At 43.2% G+C, this 17888-nt stretch overlaps 1 protein-coding gene across 2 annotated transcripts in view; it reads right to left on the reverse strand.

The window, feature by feature from the left end:
* Window positions 1–2260: 2260 nt before the first annotated feature.
* LOC142181618 (uncharacterized) overlaps window positions 2261–17888 on the reverse strand; it is a 33370-nt gene continuing 17742 nt past the window's right edge. The window contains exon 3 of one of the 2 annotated variants that reach the window (XM_075254782.1): window positions 2261–4502. In XM_075254782.1, the coding sequence (XP_075110883.1) occupies window positions 2670–4499 (1830 nt within the window). In that variant the 5' untranslated portion in view covers window positions 4500–4502 and the 3' untranslated portion in view covers window positions 2261–2669. Of the gene's footprint in view, window positions 4503–12258; window positions 13125–17888 lie in introns of those variants that run through there. The other variant, XR_012710377.1, reaches the window with a different exon arrangement.

Raw genomic sequence — 17888 nt, forward strand, 5'->3', positions numbered from 1 at the left:
AACTGGACAAAAATGCCCTTGCGGGGTTAGTGCGGACCGCACAAAGTTGGCACCCGGCCGCACTAGGTTGCTTGACCTCTGAATCTTACTCTCTGAAGATGGTGATGCGGACCGCACAAAGATGTAATGCAGGCGTATGAAGACTGGCGCGGACCGCACAAAGTTGTTGTGCAGCCGCATGAATTCTTGGACGCGGACCGCGTGACCATAGAGTGCGGCCGCATGGAGAGGGATGCGTGCCACATGAAGTGGGATGCGGCCGCGTGGTTTGCTTCTGGAATATGATACTCTCTAAACTTTTTGGACGCGATCGCATAGCAAGATTGTGCGGCCGCATGAGTGAGACGCGGGCCGCATGAAGTGGGGCGCGGCCGCATGAGCATGACTTGTAGTTTCACAGTCTCTGAACTACTATGGTGCGGCCGCATGACATGATGGTGCAGTCCGCACCAAATTCTGAATGCCCTTACTTTAATGATCATTGACACTTGAGCAGGTTTTGCTCCGATTTGAGCCGATCTTTGACGATTTGTCACTTTATAGCTCAAACCTGTAATCAAGCGCAATCTGTAAGCATTTTGGGACTATTTTGTAGCAAATTACACTCAAAGCGCAGACAAGTATGGGTATAAAACATGTTAAAATCCTACTTACCAACTCCCCCAAACTTAAACCTTTGCTTGTCCTCAAGCAAACAAAACAAGACCCACCCCTCAAAGGTAACATCCAAGCAATTTCAGCTTATCCTAAAGTAACCTCAACAAGCATCAATTGGGACTAACAATTGCCCTCAATGCGAATGCATCATTAACACATTTAAACTTTGAAAACTTGTGGATCGAGTGTGACACAAGAGCATCAAGAGTTGACACATTTCATCAAAGAACTTTTCTCAATTACTTTGGCCATTGTGCAACCCAAACTCACACATCCTCAACTCTCCCTAAGTGAACCTCACCTTTTAAAGTATTGACACACAAACCGAGGTTGATGGATTTTCACTCATTTCTCTCAAGGAAGAGGCCACAAGTCCGGCTCTAAGTACCATATGTTTACCCCTTATGTAAGTATCCCCTAATGTAGGTTCCCTTCAACTCAAAATCATGTAGGGCTTTTGTGGAGTCATTGTGAAGGCTTTTGGGTAAGGGTATGACATATTTTTGTTCAAGTGGGTTCAATCTTCCCTTAAACACTTCTTTTGATTCATTTTGGCACACTTTCTTGACTCATTTGAGTATTCACTTCTTTTTCAAGGGGTTAGAGAGACACATTGTCACCCTTTCTTATGCAATTCAACACATTTCTCCTTTTTCTACTTTTTCCACACCCTTTTCACTTTTGTTTTCTTTGAATCCCTTTTTGACCTTATTCAATTAGGTCTTTCTTTTTGTTTCTTTTTTTTTTGGTCATTACCTTTCTTTTCTTTTTGCTTTTGTACCTTTTACCACATTGTTTCCTTTCTTGTCTCCCCCCAAACTTAGATATTTTCCATCTACTCAAGGGAAGATTTGGGTGCCAAGAGAGGGTATCATTAAGAACGGGTATAGGCTTGTAGCTTTGGTTCTTGAAAGAAGAAGGTTCAAGGCTCAAAAGGGTTAACTAGGGATCATTTCATTGGTAGGTCATGGAATTGTTCAATCTTAGCATTTTGGATCAAGGAGAGCCTACAATCACTTCTCAAGCCAAATTTCACCTAGGATTTCGCCTCAACAAACATTCGGGGCAAGTTCTAGACCATCGGCTCGGGACTTGGACTCGCAAATTGAATTCTCACCACACACTCTCATGGATTGCTAAAGATATCGAGTCGAGGGCCCACAACGACCTTAGTTATGATTCAAGCGCACAATGGTCCAATACGACCACATGATGACTGTTTGGTCAACACAAGAGTCTCAAGGCCACGACTTTCACCATCCTAAGCACAACATTATGTCTTTGACCATGGGATCAAAGGCAAATGTGTTAGGCCCAAGTGAAGCTTTGCCTGAGGTACCTTTGACTGCAAAACTTGAAAATCAAAAAAAAAAAAAAAAATGGACTCAAGAAGGTTGTCACGCTATCTCTCATTGGGAAGAGCGACCCGATTCGCACAACACTCTACCCTTGGATAGAAATGTGGCATTAAGAAAACCAAGGGCTTATAGCAAACGCCAACACAAAACAAAAAGGTTACGAGCCTGCTATGAAACTAAAAACGAAAAATTTTAACGAAAATAAAAAAATCTAATGAATATGTACAATAGAGGAGTAGAATATACAACGGGGGGGGGGGGGAATGAATATGTACATAAAGTAAAAAAGTAACTAGAATGAAAAGTTATGTACATGCCAACTATCAACTAGCAACATAAGCTAAGAGTCAAATAAATATGTACAGTCAACTCAAATGTATCAACCATCAAAATACAAAATAGTAGGGCGCACCCCCAGGAATAAAAGCTGGCATTATCCCCAATGCCAACTACCAAAATAAGCATATAAACAGAGAAATGATATAGAGTGGCTCCTCAAGCCTGATCCGTCGTCATGGGCTGATCAGTGGTCCCCTGGTCCTCTGTACCGGTGTGAACCTCAGACTGGTTCCCGGCCTGCTGCTGCTCTACTGCTGGGACAGGGGTCAGGTCATGAATCGGCTGAACATTTGGTGGAGCACTGAAAGTATCCTCCTAAACCTGTGCTACCTCTATCACAACACCCTTAGTGCTAGAAAGCTTCCTCTTCTTCCTTGGGTGCCTAGGCTCCTCCTCCTGTTGTGGCTCCTGTACAACTACTGCTGGTGGAGGTGCTGACTCATCACAAAACAAGTCTAAAGGCAGCTGGTCTGCCTTTAGCTTGTCAACCTCAGCTCGGAGCTCCTTCACCTCTTTCTTAGAAGCCGTGGATTTTCTCATCTTCTTGTGTTTTCTGGCAAGCTCTTTTAGAGCTTTGCCCTGTGCATCAACTGCCTTTGTCAAGGCAGCCTGAGTAGCCAAAATCTTCTCCTGGTTGGCCAAGAGTGTCTTCAATGTCTCCTCAATGGACGGAGAAATCTCAACGGTGGCTGGAACAGACTGGGCCACAACTGTGGTTGCCAAAGTGGACAACTTGGATGTCGAGACTGACATCCATTTGTTCAAACTAGCCAATGTCTTTGCTAACTGCTGGGTCGTGAGGGGGTTGGATTTGGATGTGGGAACCACTGGGCCAGTTGAAGAACTGGGACCTGCAGAGGAGGATGGGATGTCCAGAACAGTAGTGGCAGCAGGAGTAGGTGGCTCAATAGAAGCCTCTACAGCAACTGCCTCCTCAGATTGGCCAGTCGGGGCAGAGGTGGATGCTTTTCCCTTCTTATCCCCCTTAGGGTTGTCCGACCCTTGAATATTAAACCATGAGAACGGGGACACCGGACTGACTCCAACATTGAAAGGGTATTTTTTCACCTTTTCATCTTCAAAGTACATTGTTAGGGTGTTCGGGTAGGGGTAGTTTCTGTCCGTATCAATGCCAATGGAAGTGATCACACTATACATAACATTCCACACATTGATGGGGAAACCTGCCATGATGGATGCAATGAGAACTGCTCGGGCGATTGGAATGGTCTGGTCATGGGACGAAGGGTCCAACCCGTTCTTTACAAAAGTTAACCATCCTCTCATCTCAAAATTGAGGTCCTTTCGCAGTATTTTCTTCCCCACCTGAATCCACTCCAGAATAGTACCCGGCTGAGCTAAGGACTGTGCCACCCAAGGATGAGCTTCCTCTTTCAATGCTAACTTCTCTCTGTACTGAGAGTCATCCTCGTCATTGAAACCCAAATACTCGTTCAAAGGCTTTCCCGAGAACACTATCTTCTTATCCCGCACTTTGGTTGCAATTGACCCTTCTTTTGTGTGGGCCACATTGCTGTAGAATTCCTTCACCATATGTTCATTTGCATTGACCAGCTCATCCTTAAAGAAATCCCACCCCACTCTAGTAAGAAATTGTTCATGGACTCGGGGAAGGTAGGGTAACAAATCCCGGGTGACTATACTTGTTTCTAGAATCACCTTCTTCTTGGGCCACACTTCCCGAAATTTATGAAAGGCCACCTCGCAGATAAATTTGTCCTGCCATACAACTAGGTTTCTAGTTCTTTCAATTCCCCCAACTCTAAGTACCCTACTGTCCGGGACCTCCTCATCACTCTTGTTTTTATCTTCTGCACCCTCCCTGGATTCTGAAGTTGTGGGGGAGGTGGAGTATTTGGCACTGCCTGCTTCTGAGCCCTCAGACGACTCAAGTTGTATAACAGTTGGAGCATTAGCTGGGCCTGCGGGGGCTTTCCCCAAATCAGTTGAGACATCATGGGAGGGGAGGTACTTACTCCCCGACTGCTCCTCATCACACACCACTTGCTTTCTTGTTTTTAGTTTTGATTGGGGAGTGAGTTTCTTCAATTTTGCTTTACCTCCCCAGGAGGGGTCAACTCTTCGTCCGGGTTGTTTAGCTCCACGCCCTCGTTGTTTAACCATTTTCTGCACACAAATAATTCTAACATTGTTAGTTCAGGCAATTGCAGAGTTTCAGTACAGAGCAAAAATACAGATAGAGAACAGATGATAGCAGCGTAGACCGCACAAACAAGGCATGCGGACCGCACTAACCAAGTTAGGAAATAAACCATGTCTGATTAGGAACTATGCGGACCACATAAACAGGGGGTGCAGCCGCATGGAGGCCAATGCAATCCGCACAAACTGGTCATGCGGCCGTATTGGCCATACTATTAAAACTGGTGCCCTTTGAACCTCACCCACGCGGACCGCGCAAACATGGGATGCGGCCGCGTGGGGCATGGAGCGGACCGCACAAACTGGGCATGCGGCCGCACTGGGATAATTAACCTTTAGGTTCATGGTTTACGCGGACCGCGTAGCATAATGATGCGGCCGCGTAAAAGGCATGCGGACCGCATAATTAGGGGGTGCGGCCGCACTGGGCTTTAATTACAGGGTCAATTAGGGTTTTACAAAAAACTCAAGTCTTTCACGTTTTAGCATCCTACTTTGTCCCTACTCATTTATAACATGCCCATCATTTCAAAGAACAACAAGAACAATATAAAACTATTCTAATTATGAAACGACGAAGAACAAAAAAAGAGTAACGAAGAAGTTATGACTAGGAGAACATGTATAAAGTTTAAATTAATACTAAGTAAAGACTAATGTGAGAGATATGTTACCAGGAAAGTGAAGAAATGCTCTTGATATTAACACTAAGAGGGGTCTCTGAATGTGAACAGTAACTTTTAGGGCTCAGGGGTTAATTTTGGCGAAAAGTTCTACTGAAGATCCTAATGGTTTATTTATAGGAAACACAGTGGGGCCCATCAATTACCGTCCAGTGCGGCCGCATAAACACGACTGCGGGCCGCACTGAACTTTACCATTTACCTATAGTTGCAGCAAAGGCGTGCGGACCGCATGAGATGGGCTGCGGCCGCATGAGAACCACGCAGGCCGCACAAAGTGGGACGCGGCCGCGTGAACACAGTTTAGAGACTTGGCAATATTTTCTTTGGCCGGTGCGGACCACATAAACTGGGATTGCGGCCGCACAGTCACTGTGCACTTTTTGCACAGCTGTTTTGCACTGGTTCAATCACAATTCCTGCAACATCTCATAAACCATTAGCTCAAAAATCCTAATCTACAATAGAAATCAAAAAGAAAGAAAAAGACATGGGACATGGGTTGCCTCCCAAGAAGCGCTTGATTTAACATCGCCGCACGACGCATGTTACCATCAAAGTCACTTCAAATGAATGAGTGCCACCATAGGGGTGTCATCAAACTTTCCCAAGTAATGCTTAACACGATGCCCATTGACCCGGAAAACTTCACCATTTTTGTTTTTGAGATCAATAGCTCCAAATAGGGTTACACCAACAACTTCAAATGGACCACTCCACTAAGACTTAAGCTTTCCCGGGAATAACCTCAACCGGGAGTTGAAAAGAAGGACCATGTCACCAACTTTGAATTCCTTCCCTCGGGAATACTTATCGTGAAGGTACTTCATCTTGTCCTTGTACAAGGACACATTGGAGTAGGCATGAAATCTAAACTCATCTAGCTCATTGAGTTGCTCAACCCGGAGATTCGCAGCGACATCCCATTATAAGTTCAATTTTCTCAAGGCCCACATTGCCTTATGCTCCAATTCAACCGGAAGATGACAAGCTTTGCCAAACACCTACTGGTACAGAGACATACCAATCGGGGTCTTGTAAGCTGTCCGATAGGCCCAAAGAGCATCATCTAGTTTCTTCGACCAATCGGTCCTATTGGCATTGACAGTTTTGGACAAAATACTCTTGATCTCTCGGTTGGAAACCTCAACTTGGCCACTCGCTTGAGGATGATAAGGAGTGTTCACCTTGTGATTTACACCATACTTGGCAAGCAATGAATCAAAAGCCCGGTTGCAAAAATGAGAACCACCATCACTAATGATAGCATGTGGAGTGCCAAACCTTGTGAAGATACTCTTTTTCAAGAATGCCACCACACTTCGAGCTTCATTGTTGGGCAAAGCGATGGCTTTGACCCATTTCGACACATAATCAACCGCTACCAAGATATAGGTGTTCCCACAAGAATTCACGAACGGCCCCATAAAGTCGATACCCCACGCATCAAAAATGTCCACCTCTAGAATTGTGTTGAGAGGCATCTCATCCTTTTTAGAAATCCCACCGGCTCGTTGGCATTCATCACATCTCTTGGAAAAATCACCGACATCTTTAAACAAGGAGGGCCAATAGAAAACGCAACTAAGCACCTTAGAAGCCGTCCTCACCCCGCCATGATGGCCACCATAGGGAGAGGAATGACAAGCCTCCAAAATACTCAATTGTTCTTCTTCCGGGACACATCGGCGAATCACACCATCGGTGCAAATATTGAACAAATATGGCTCATCTCAAAAATAATCCAAACTATCCCGTTTGAGCTTCTTCCTTTGGTTAGAAGAGAGATCATACGGGATTATACCGGTCACAAGATAATTTGCCACATCGGCGAACCACGGCGTATCATGCATAGATACCGTAAGGAGTTGTTCATCCGGGAATGCATCATTGATCTCAAGGCCGCCAGAAGTCCTCCCCTCTTTCTCCAAGCGGGACAAGTGGTCCGCCACTTGATTTTCACGTCCTTTCCGGTCCATAATTTCTAGATCAAACTCTTGAAGAAGTAGCACCCATCTCATCAACCTTGCTTTTTAATCTTTCTTGGTCATCAAATACCTAAGGGCGGCATGATCGGTATGGATAATCACTTTGGCCCCCATAAGGTATGGTCGGAACATTTCCATGGCAAACACAATAGCTAGCAACTCCTTCTCGGTGACTGTATAGTTTCTTTGAGCTTCATTCATCGTCTTGCTTGATTAGTACACCGGATGGAACATCTTGTTGATCCTTTTGCCCATGACCGCCCCTACTGCAACATCACTAGCGTCGCACATGAGCTCAAATGATAAGCTCCAATTGGGTGCGGTAATGATAGGGGTAGTTGTCAACTTGTGTTTTAGAAGCTCGAACGCCTCCATGCATTTCTCATCAAAGACAAACTTGGCCTCCTTCTCTAACAACTTGTACAACGGGTTAACTACCTTAGAGAAATCTTTGATGAACCTTCGGTAGAAACCCGCGTGCCCCAAAAAGCTCCTCACCCCTTTGACAGAAGTAGGGGGAGGTAACCTTGAAATGATTTCAATCTTGGCTTTGTCAACTTCAATACCTCTCTTCAAAATCTTATGACCCAATACAATACCCTCTTCTACCATAAAATGGCATTTTCCCAATTGAGAGCTAGGTTTGTATCTTCACATCAGGCCAACACACGATCCAAATTTGTCAAGCATTCTTCAAAGGAGTCCCCCACCACCCTAAAATCATCCATAATGACCTCCAATATATCTTCCACCATATCGGTGAAAATTGCCATCATACATCATTGAAAGGTCGTTGGGGCATTACACAATCCAAACAGCATCCTCGAAAATGCGAATGTGCCGTAGGGATAAGTAAAGGTCGTCTTTTCCTGATCTTCCTGGGCGATGAGAATCTAATTGTACCCCGAATACCCATCTAAAAAGCAATAGAACGACCGACCCGCAAGACGATCAAGCGTTTAGTCGAGGAACGACAACGAGAAATGATCCTTTCGAGTCACCTTGTTAAGCTTTCTATATTCCATACAAACTCTCCATCCCATCACCGTCCGAGTAGGAATCAACTCATTGTTAACATTGGTTACCACAGTCATCCTGCCCTTCTTCGGTACGCATTGCATCGGAGAAGTCCATAAGCTGTCAGAAATAGGATACACCACACCGACGTCAAGCCACTTGATAACTTCCTTCTTGACCACTTCTTGCATAGCTTCGTTGAGTATCCTTTGGTGTTCAAGTGAGGGCCTCGCATCCTCCTCCAAAATGATCTTATGCATGCAAAAGGCGGGGCTTATACCCCGAATATCCGCCAATGTCCATCCGATCGCCCTCTTGCGCTTTTGTAGAACTGCCAAAGTGGCGTCAACCTGCACGTTAGTCAACCAAGACGAAAAAGTAACAGAAAAAGCGAAATTAGGGCCCAAGTATTCATACTTGAGGTGAGGAGGAAGTGGTTTCAACTCCAACACCGGCGGCTCCTCAATAGATGGCTTGGTTGGGGGAGTTTTGCGATTCTCAAGATCCAAGGATAACTTCCTAGGCTCATAAGAATACGAGCCCGTACCATGCAAAGCGTTTACACATTCAACTCTCCCAGCATCATCATCAACATCCATGTTCAAGAGCACGGCTTCAAGTGAGTCCTCAATATTCACCATTGCTCTTGTGTCATCCACTATCACCGCCGTGACAATGTCAACAAACGAGCACACCTCGGTGCTATTCAGTTGCCTCATAGATTTGTACACATGGAACACCACTTTTTCATCACCAACTCGGAAGGTCAACTCTCCCGCCTCGACATCTACCAAAGCCTTCCCAGTAGCTAGGAAAGGTCTTCCAAGGATAATTGGCACCTCAAAATCCACCTCACAATCCAAAATAACGAAATCGGCCGACAATATGAACTTATCAACACGAACAAGGACATCATCAATAATCCCCAAAGGCCACTTCATTGACCGGTCCGCCATTTGAAGCCTCATAGAAGTTGGACGAGGTTGTCCGATTCCCAAGGTCTTGAAGACCGAATATGGCATTAAATTGATACTTGCCCCCAAGTCATAAAGGGCTTTTGAAAAGTCGGCAATTCCAATGGTACATGGGATAGTGAATGCATAAGGGTCCTCAAGTTTCGGAGCCATAGAATACACAATTGCGCTCACTTGATGGGTCATCTTGATTGTCTCACACTCCATTGATCTCTTTTTTTGTAACCAACTCTTTCATGAACTTTGCGTACCCTGACATTTGCTCGAGTGCCTCCACCAAAGGCACGTTGATAGTAAAACTCTTCATCATCTCAATGAATTTCTTAAATTGGTTGTCACCCTGTTGCTTGGCCAACCGTTGCGGATAGGGCGGAGGAGGTCGAGGTAAGGGTGCTTGGGCTTTGGGCACCACCGGCTCGGGCATATCAATCACGTGTTCCCTAGACGGGTTCACGGCCTCTTGTGTTTCCTCCTCAACCTCATGAACATCAATCCGTACATCATCTCTCACACTTGGTTCAACTACATCTTCAACTACCAAAGGCATTTCATTATCTCGTAACTCATCTTCATCCACTATAACTAGGTTTCCTCTTGAAGCATGCACATCACCGCCTCTTCCACTTCGCGTTGTCACCACCATCACATGATTATTATGCCCACCCTTGGGGTTTACTACCGTATCACTTGGTAGAGCACCCTTTGGGCGAGTATTTAAAGACTGAGAGATTTGGCCTAATTGCACTTCCAAGTTCCGGATAGATGTGTTATGCGAAGCTAGTTGGGCCTCGGAATCTTGGTTATTTTTCATCATTTCCTCGAACATGCTTTCAATTCTCCCCATCTCGCTTTCGGAAGAACTCGGACCTTGAGAAGGAAAGGGGGGTGGGTTGTTCGGTTGTTGGTACATGGGGGGCCTTTGAAAACCTTGCCCCCAGTTGCCTTGGTTCCCGCTATTGTTACACCTTCCTTGATTGTTGTTGTTGCTCAAATTATTGTTACTACCATGCCAATTTCCTTGGTTGCCTTGATTACCCCAATTGTTGTTTTGGTTGTTGTTATTCCAATTACCTCCGCCTTGTTGTTGATTGCCCCAATTACCTTGAAGATGCCATTGTTGATTTGAAGAGTTACCTCTATTCCCTTGATAGTTGTTGACATATTAGACTTCTTCGCTTTGATCATCATAGCAATCATTTGAATAACCACCACCAACATTGTTGTTGTCATATTGTTCAAAATTACCTTGAGTTTGTTGTCCTCTTTGCCTCATTTTCAACATAGAAACACCTTCCATTGCGTTGACTTGGTGCGGGTTTTGGACTTGTTGCAATTGCACCTTTGCCAATTGATTCATAGTTGTTGTAAGCTCGGCGATAGCTTGGCCATGATCGTGCAATTCCTTGTGCAAATGGATGACCGTGGGGTCACCTTGGGGCACGTTTGCTCGGTTTTTCCATGCCGAAGAGGTGTCGGCCATTTCATCCAGTACATCACACGCCTCTTGGTAAGAAAGTTTCATAAAGTTCCCTCCGGCCAATTGGTTCACGATGCATTGATTTGTGGTGTTGATGCCCCGATAAAAGGTTTGTTGAATCATAGTCTCGGTCATATCATTATTAGGGCACTCTTTCACCATTGTTCTATATCTTTCCCATATCTCATGCAAAGGTTCCGTCGGCTCTTGCTTGAAATCTAGAATTTCATCCCGAAGAGCTGCCATATGACTTGGAGAGAAGAACTTGGCAATAAATTTGTCCGCCAATTCATCCCATGTTGTAATAGAATGATTGGGTAGCCTTTCTAACCAATCCAGAATGATTGGGTAGCCTTTCTAACCAATCTAGTGCTTTACCCTGAAGAGAAAATTGGAAAAGCCTCAATCTCAACGCATCCTCGGACACGTTTGTCTTCTTGCTACCCCAACATGTATCCACGAACCCCTTCAAGTGCTTGTATGCATTTTGATTAGAGGCACCCATGAAATAACCTCTCTGCTCGAGCAAGGTCAGTATAAACATTTGTGATTTGAAAGTTCCCCGCCCGGATGCGAGGAGGAACAATAGCACTGTCGTATCCTTGATTTGGTAAAACTCTGGGAGCCACTCTCGGTGGTGCCGGAGGAGGGTCTGGAATATAGTTGTTCTCATTTGCATTTATATTGACATGTCGGCCCCTCCGTGGAAGTTGAGGTAAGACCTCATCTTGTTCTAGATCCTCTACCTCCTCCCCCGCTATCACATTGCTGAGAGGGTCATATGCATTAAGAGCCATTGTACCTGATTGATCGACACAAACAAAATTAGAAATTAAGAAGGAAAGAGAAGCAAAACACAAAACTAGCTACACAAATAGTCAACACCGCAAAACTCCCCGGAAACGGTGCCAAAAAGTGATCGCAGCAAACTCAACCTTACACAACGGTAGGAAGAGCGGGCGCTAAGACTTATACCCGACTAGTAGTATCGGGGTCAATTTCTACAGGGAGCTTGGGATGGAGTTGCGTATTTGCTCAGACTAGGAATGCGTGCTTGCTCCTAATTGTACTTCTAAAGGTTTTTGGGGTTTTTGTTTATTAACTACTATTATCAACTACAAATTTTGGCTAATTTATGCTAAAGAGAGATGTTCTAAGTTGTGATTAATATAGAGAAAGGCACTAGGGTCGCGGCATCACCTAGGTGGTTAACTAACGGGTAGAGACTACTAATAATAGATTGACATATTTGGGATCAATGTTATAACCGTTGCACAATTATACCCACTCTCACACCTCTCGGTAGAGAGAGCGATTTTGCCGAATTGACTCTCTCGAGACCAATTGGGTAGGCCAATTAGACCAAGCAACTAGGGTTCAAGTAGGGTGATTACTCTCTCGAGGTTTAACCCGTTAATTGGGACTTCCATTTCTCATGGGTCCACCCCAATTCCTTGTTGGGTCAATTTTTGGGGTCATAGACTCTCTTTCTCAAGAAGAGTCAAGACCCACTAAGCTAGAATCAATGTTTGCAACAAATAATCATTAATTAAACCATAAAATTAACCCAAATAACAAACACCCAATATCAATATATCATTAAGAAGATACACCCATTAATTACCCACACTAGGGTTGAGCCACAACCCTAGCTAATGGGTTTAGCTAGACATAATTACAGAAGAAAATGAAGAAATAGAAGATGAAACAACCATATTAATTAATTGCTAATGTTAAACTATAATAATCTATGATGAAACTAAGCTAAAAATGCCCAAGATAGGCCAAAACATAAGTCTCACGAGTGCAGCATCTATCAGATGTACCAAAAACTTCCCTAAAAATGGTAAAATGTTCTATTTATAGTGGACTGGAAAAACTGGACAAAAATGCCCCTGCGGGGTTAGTGTGGACCGCACAAAGTTGGCACGCGGCCGCACTAGGTTGCTTGACCTCTGAATCTTGCTCTCTGAAGATGGTGATGCGGACCGCACAAAGATGGAATGCGGCTGCTTGAAGATTGGCGCGGACCGCACAGTTGTTGTGCAGCCGCATGAATTGTTTGGCAGCTTCTCTGAACTTTTTGGACGCAGACCGCATGACCATAGAGTGCGGCCGCATGGAGAGGGACGCGGGCCGCATGAAGTGGGATGCGGCCGCGTGGTTTGCTTCTAGAATATGACATTCTCTGAACTTTTTGGACGCGACCGCATAGCAAGATTATGCGGCCGCATGAGTGAGACGCGGGCCGCATGAAGTGGGACGTGGCCGCATGAGCTTGAGTTGTAGTTTCACAGTCTCTGGACTCCTATGGTGCGGCAGCATGACATGATGGTGCGGTCTGCACCAAATTCTGAATGTCCTTAGTTTAATGATCTTTGACACTTGAGCAGGTTTCACTCCGATTTGAGACGATCTTTGACGATTTGTCACTTTATAGCTCAAACCTGCAATCAAGCGCAATCTGTATGCATTTTGGGACTATTTTGTAGCAAATTACACTCAAAGAACAGGCAAGTATGGGTATAAAACATGTTAAAATCCTACTTATCATACATCTTGTGTTCTCTTTTTTCCTAACTAGTATTCCTCTGATTAAATTTTAGAATCTAAGCCCTATGTGTTTTATTACTGCCTTAGTTTATCAGTCATGAGTTCATTCCTGCTTAGGTTTACTGTTTATCTAGCATGCCTAATATTGCTTTGTTCAATATGTGATTAGTGTACTTGCTTGTCACCTTTTTACCTAACATGCCTAATACTGCCTTGTTCAATATGTAATTAGCATGTCTCAACTATTCCTGTCTGTCTACTGTTTATCTAACATGTCTAAATCTTGTTTTGTTCGGTGTGTGATTATCATGTTTGTGTGGTTTTTTTCCTGGACATGAACTTGGCTATGAAATCCTCGGCATTTGAGACTATTGAAGGCTTGGTACACCAAGATTTGATTTGGGCCTACTTCAGGCTCCCTATAGCGTAATGTTATATTTTACTAATGTAATTCATTCAATCATTGGTCTGCAATAATTGATTGTAAACGGATATTGGGGTGACTAATAAAAAGGGAGGGTAGTAATATGGTACTGTGGATAAAGCTGGGTAGATAACATGCCTTTAGGGTTTATTTTGGTTCAAATGTATTTTGTTAGATAACCTGCCTATAGGGTTGCGTTGGTTGAAATAAGTTTTACCTACTTTACTTTACATGATTAGACGTCATACCTATAGGAAATAAAATAATTAAGGTTCAGTTTTTCGTTACAACATATATTCAAGTATGTCTCTTTAGAAATCATGCATGTAGGTTTAATTGGTTGTCGTACTGGATCAGTCATGTATGTGCGTCTAATGAGAACTAATAGCAGTTTCACTTATTAGAGATAGAATTAATGTCCATAGGGTGTTATCATTACTTTAAGTATTAAAATTGGAACTTCATACAGTGTCTTGTTAAATGTCACTAGAAAGCATGCCTATAGGATAAAAGAACTTCAAACTGTTCCCCAGAATCGTGACTGCATATACCCACTTAGGCAAGCCTTAGGGTGTTAAAATTGTAAAACCAGTTCTATTTTATATGTGAAATTATCCAGTCTTAACAGGCTATAAAACCAGTAGGCAAACTGGTTAGGATTCTGCCACTTTCTTTATGCATATCTTGAATTTGTAACATTCATCTAGATATCATGTTCTTAGGATTTCTAAACCTCTCCACAATCTGTGTTTTAGACGTGTTGTTTGTTTGCCTATATAATTGTGGAGGTAAATATGAGCCTTCTAATTGTTTGTCCTACATGTTATTTTCTTGTCGCCTAGATTTTTACCTTTTAAAACCTTAGGTTGTCTAGAACTGTCCAGATTTAGAGGTCCTAAATTCTTCCATGACCATAAGGAAGGGACGATTAGCAGCACGCTTAGAGGTAATTAATTAAACCCGCTTATATAACCACTAAGGGGAGGGTAATGGGTAGTAAAAGGATATGATGACCTGCACGCTAATATCACGTGTAGCCCCTCATTGAGGAGTTATTACCGGGATTTGTTGCATGGGTATGATCCTATAGGCTAATCAGGTTAGGACTTCCCTTTACCAATTCACATATATGTTTAAATTCTCTAAACTTCCTTTTTTACATATGCATGTTGTCCAAACCTCTCTTACTTTCATTATATGAATTTCCTTGATCATATATGTATTTATAATGTGAAAACTACCCTAATTTGCAAATATGTGTTGAAACTGCTTACTTGTTAAAATGACTAATTTACATAATTTAAGTCCGGCCGGGACCCACCATTGTAGACCGCAAGGGGTGCCTAACACCTTCCCCTAAAGGTTATTTATAAACTAGTTACATGAGTTAATCACTTTAGGTGCCCTAATGCACCATAATCCGTTAGGTGGCAACTCTTCAAATACCCAATTCCCAAAAAGGAAACGAGTTGTTGCCCCCATGAATGTCGAAACCCGAACTCCTGCGAGGGAAAAAGGGGGCATGACGACATGGCAACTCTACTGGGGATATTTTGGGATCTTACTATAACGAACTTATTTTTGTTTATTAGTTCAAGCATGCTCTATCCCTTGTACCCTTTCCCCTTATTTGAATTTAACTGTCTATTTTCAAGCATTTATGATTTCTTTATTTTCCTAAAACTAACTTGTCTCTATTTTCTTTTCTGTAACTATCTTTAAATTATTTAAATACTGCATTTAATCTTTTTCTTTACGTGGAAATACTTGACAACATGTTATTTATTGCTGCACAAATCATGCTCAACATCATATTTCACTCGTGCATAATTAATCTTATAGAAACGCTTGATGAGTGTTTGCGCTCTTCATATATATCACCCTTTAAATTCGGAAAGGCGTATTTGCGGTAAAACTAGTCGATCAACGAGGTGTTCGACGGTTCCGTGCCTTTCTCCTTCAAGTTATCCTCTTGAGGATCCCAGTCTAGACCTCTATAACAGCCTTACTCTAATGAATTGTACATGCACCATGGTCAAACCTAGTCGGGTTAATATGTTGTCCGCTTAATAACCCTTTAAGACAAGCCTCGTCCAAAAGTCCATCGGGTTTTCCATAATCCCAACAGACGTAACCACGATTATGTGCATTAATTTGGAAAAATAAGAGACAATATGCTAATCATTACTATATAAATATACAAACATAGAGGGGAAAGGACCTAACTCTCTTTTGTTTTGCAGAAAATGAGGCACGAAGTCCCCAGATTCTGTATGGTCGGTAGCATTCCTCCACTTTTGATAGATTGGTGGAGGTATCTTCCCTCAAGTGATCAAAACCATATGAAAAGCGTCTTGGGTAATTTGCCATCACTATTGGATCTTCAACAAAACAAGATGATAATTGAGGCTTCCACTCTGTTTTGGGATAAGGAGAAGGCTATTTCCGTTTTGGAGACATAGAAATGACTCTCCTCCTAGAAGATATAGGGGGAATTGATGGGTTGCCTTGGTATAACCCTGGTCGGCTAGCACTTAAAAATTGCACTGCTAGAGGGTTCCTTAAGATGATAGGGTTGAAGAAAAATGATGATTTGGAGTGCCTGAAAAACTCCTTCATACCTTTTGATTTCCTTTATTAAAGATATGGTCACAACAGCTCTTACCGTATTTTTTATGACAATTTCTCAATCACTTCTTTGGGATGGGTTCATCGCAGGGTCTTCGTGTTTATTGTGTGCTTCTTGGGCATGCTGGTATTCCCACTCTAAGGGGATAGAATCCATTCTTTATGAAAGAAAGAGGAATCTGATGTTGCACAAAGAATGACTAGGACCGGGAGAATCTATACACCTGAACACTCGGGAGGACCAAGTAAGGATGCCGCTACCAAGCATCCTATCATTGAAATAGGGCCAGATGACCTTTGCAGAAAGTACAAGCAAGGGAATACTCCGACATTGATCATTTGAACAAAACCACAGTTCATATATCCATACTATGACTATTGCAAAATTCGGAGGCACACAAGAATTCTTTGATAAAGGTGTTGAGTGAAGCTTATGTACCCAACAATATCACCTACGAAGAGATGGCCAATATGGTAGGGCAGGAGCTGGAAAGTCACAGAATAATCTTCCACGAGGATGAGTTGCCGCCTGAAGGGTTGAATCACAATCGAGCATAGCATATCACAGTGCAATTTGGAGACAAATTCATCGCCAAGGTCTTGATTGATAGTGGGTCAAGCCTCAACATTTGTCCGTTGGATACTCTGAAAAGATTGGGCAAAGATTTCCATGAAATATGGGCAGGAAGCATGAATGTGAAAGCCTTCGATGGGTCTCAAAGGGCCACGATTGGGGAAATTAATATTTGTCTACAAGTGGGGCCAACTTGGTTCGACGTTGAATTTCAGGTGCTCGACATATCAGCCTCATACAATCTTGTGTTGGGCCGACCATGGATACATGTCGCTGGGGTTGTGTCTTCCACACTACATGAAGCCATGAAACTCGATTGGAACCATCAAGAGGTGATCATTCACAGAGATGGGAGTAACCCCATTTACACTAGTCAAACCATCCCGTTTATTGGAAACAAAAGAAGGTTAGGAGGGAAAACCTATCACCACATAGAACGTGTTAATGCCGTTGAGAAAGACAAATGGTGGAGTAGCAAAATAGAAAGCATACTGGCATGGTCTGGGTATGAACCCAGAAAAAGGGCTTGGGAAGAATCTCCAGGGTATTACTAAACCGATACAACTGAAGCGTCATGGTGCTACCTTCAGGCTCGGATACCAGTATATGTGGCAAGAGTATAATGATTGGTCGCCTCCATGGCGTGAACCATATTACCATCTCGAGCAACCAGTTCCACATCTGGATCAAGCTTTTTACCAAGCTGACACAATATAGGAAAATGTAGAAGAAGAAGCATTAGCTAGGCTGAGGAATCTGTTCTTGGAGGATGAAGACATGGACTGCAGTGCAATAATTCAGGAGAAAAATGAAGAAGGCCTCGCTATTCAGACTGTGGAAAATGTAGTTGTTCTTAGGAATTGGACTGCCACACAATCCTGCGCCTGCCGAGTTCCTGGGTAGCTTAGCAGATTTTATTCTTATAGCCACTCTAGGCATTTAAGATTTTCAGTAATTTTGTTTTTAAAGAACCAGCGACTATTCTTGGGTACGTTCCATATTTTTTTCTTTCTACAGCATTATTGTTACTTT

Source organism: Nicotiana tabacum, chromosome 6 (assembly GCF_000715075.1).
Source record: "Nicotiana tabacum cultivar K326 chromosome 6, ASM71507v2, whole genome shotgun sequence".
NCBI classification, from domain to species: Eukaryota; Viridiplantae; Streptophyta; class Magnoliopsida; order Solanales; family Solanaceae; genus Nicotiana; species Nicotiana tabacum.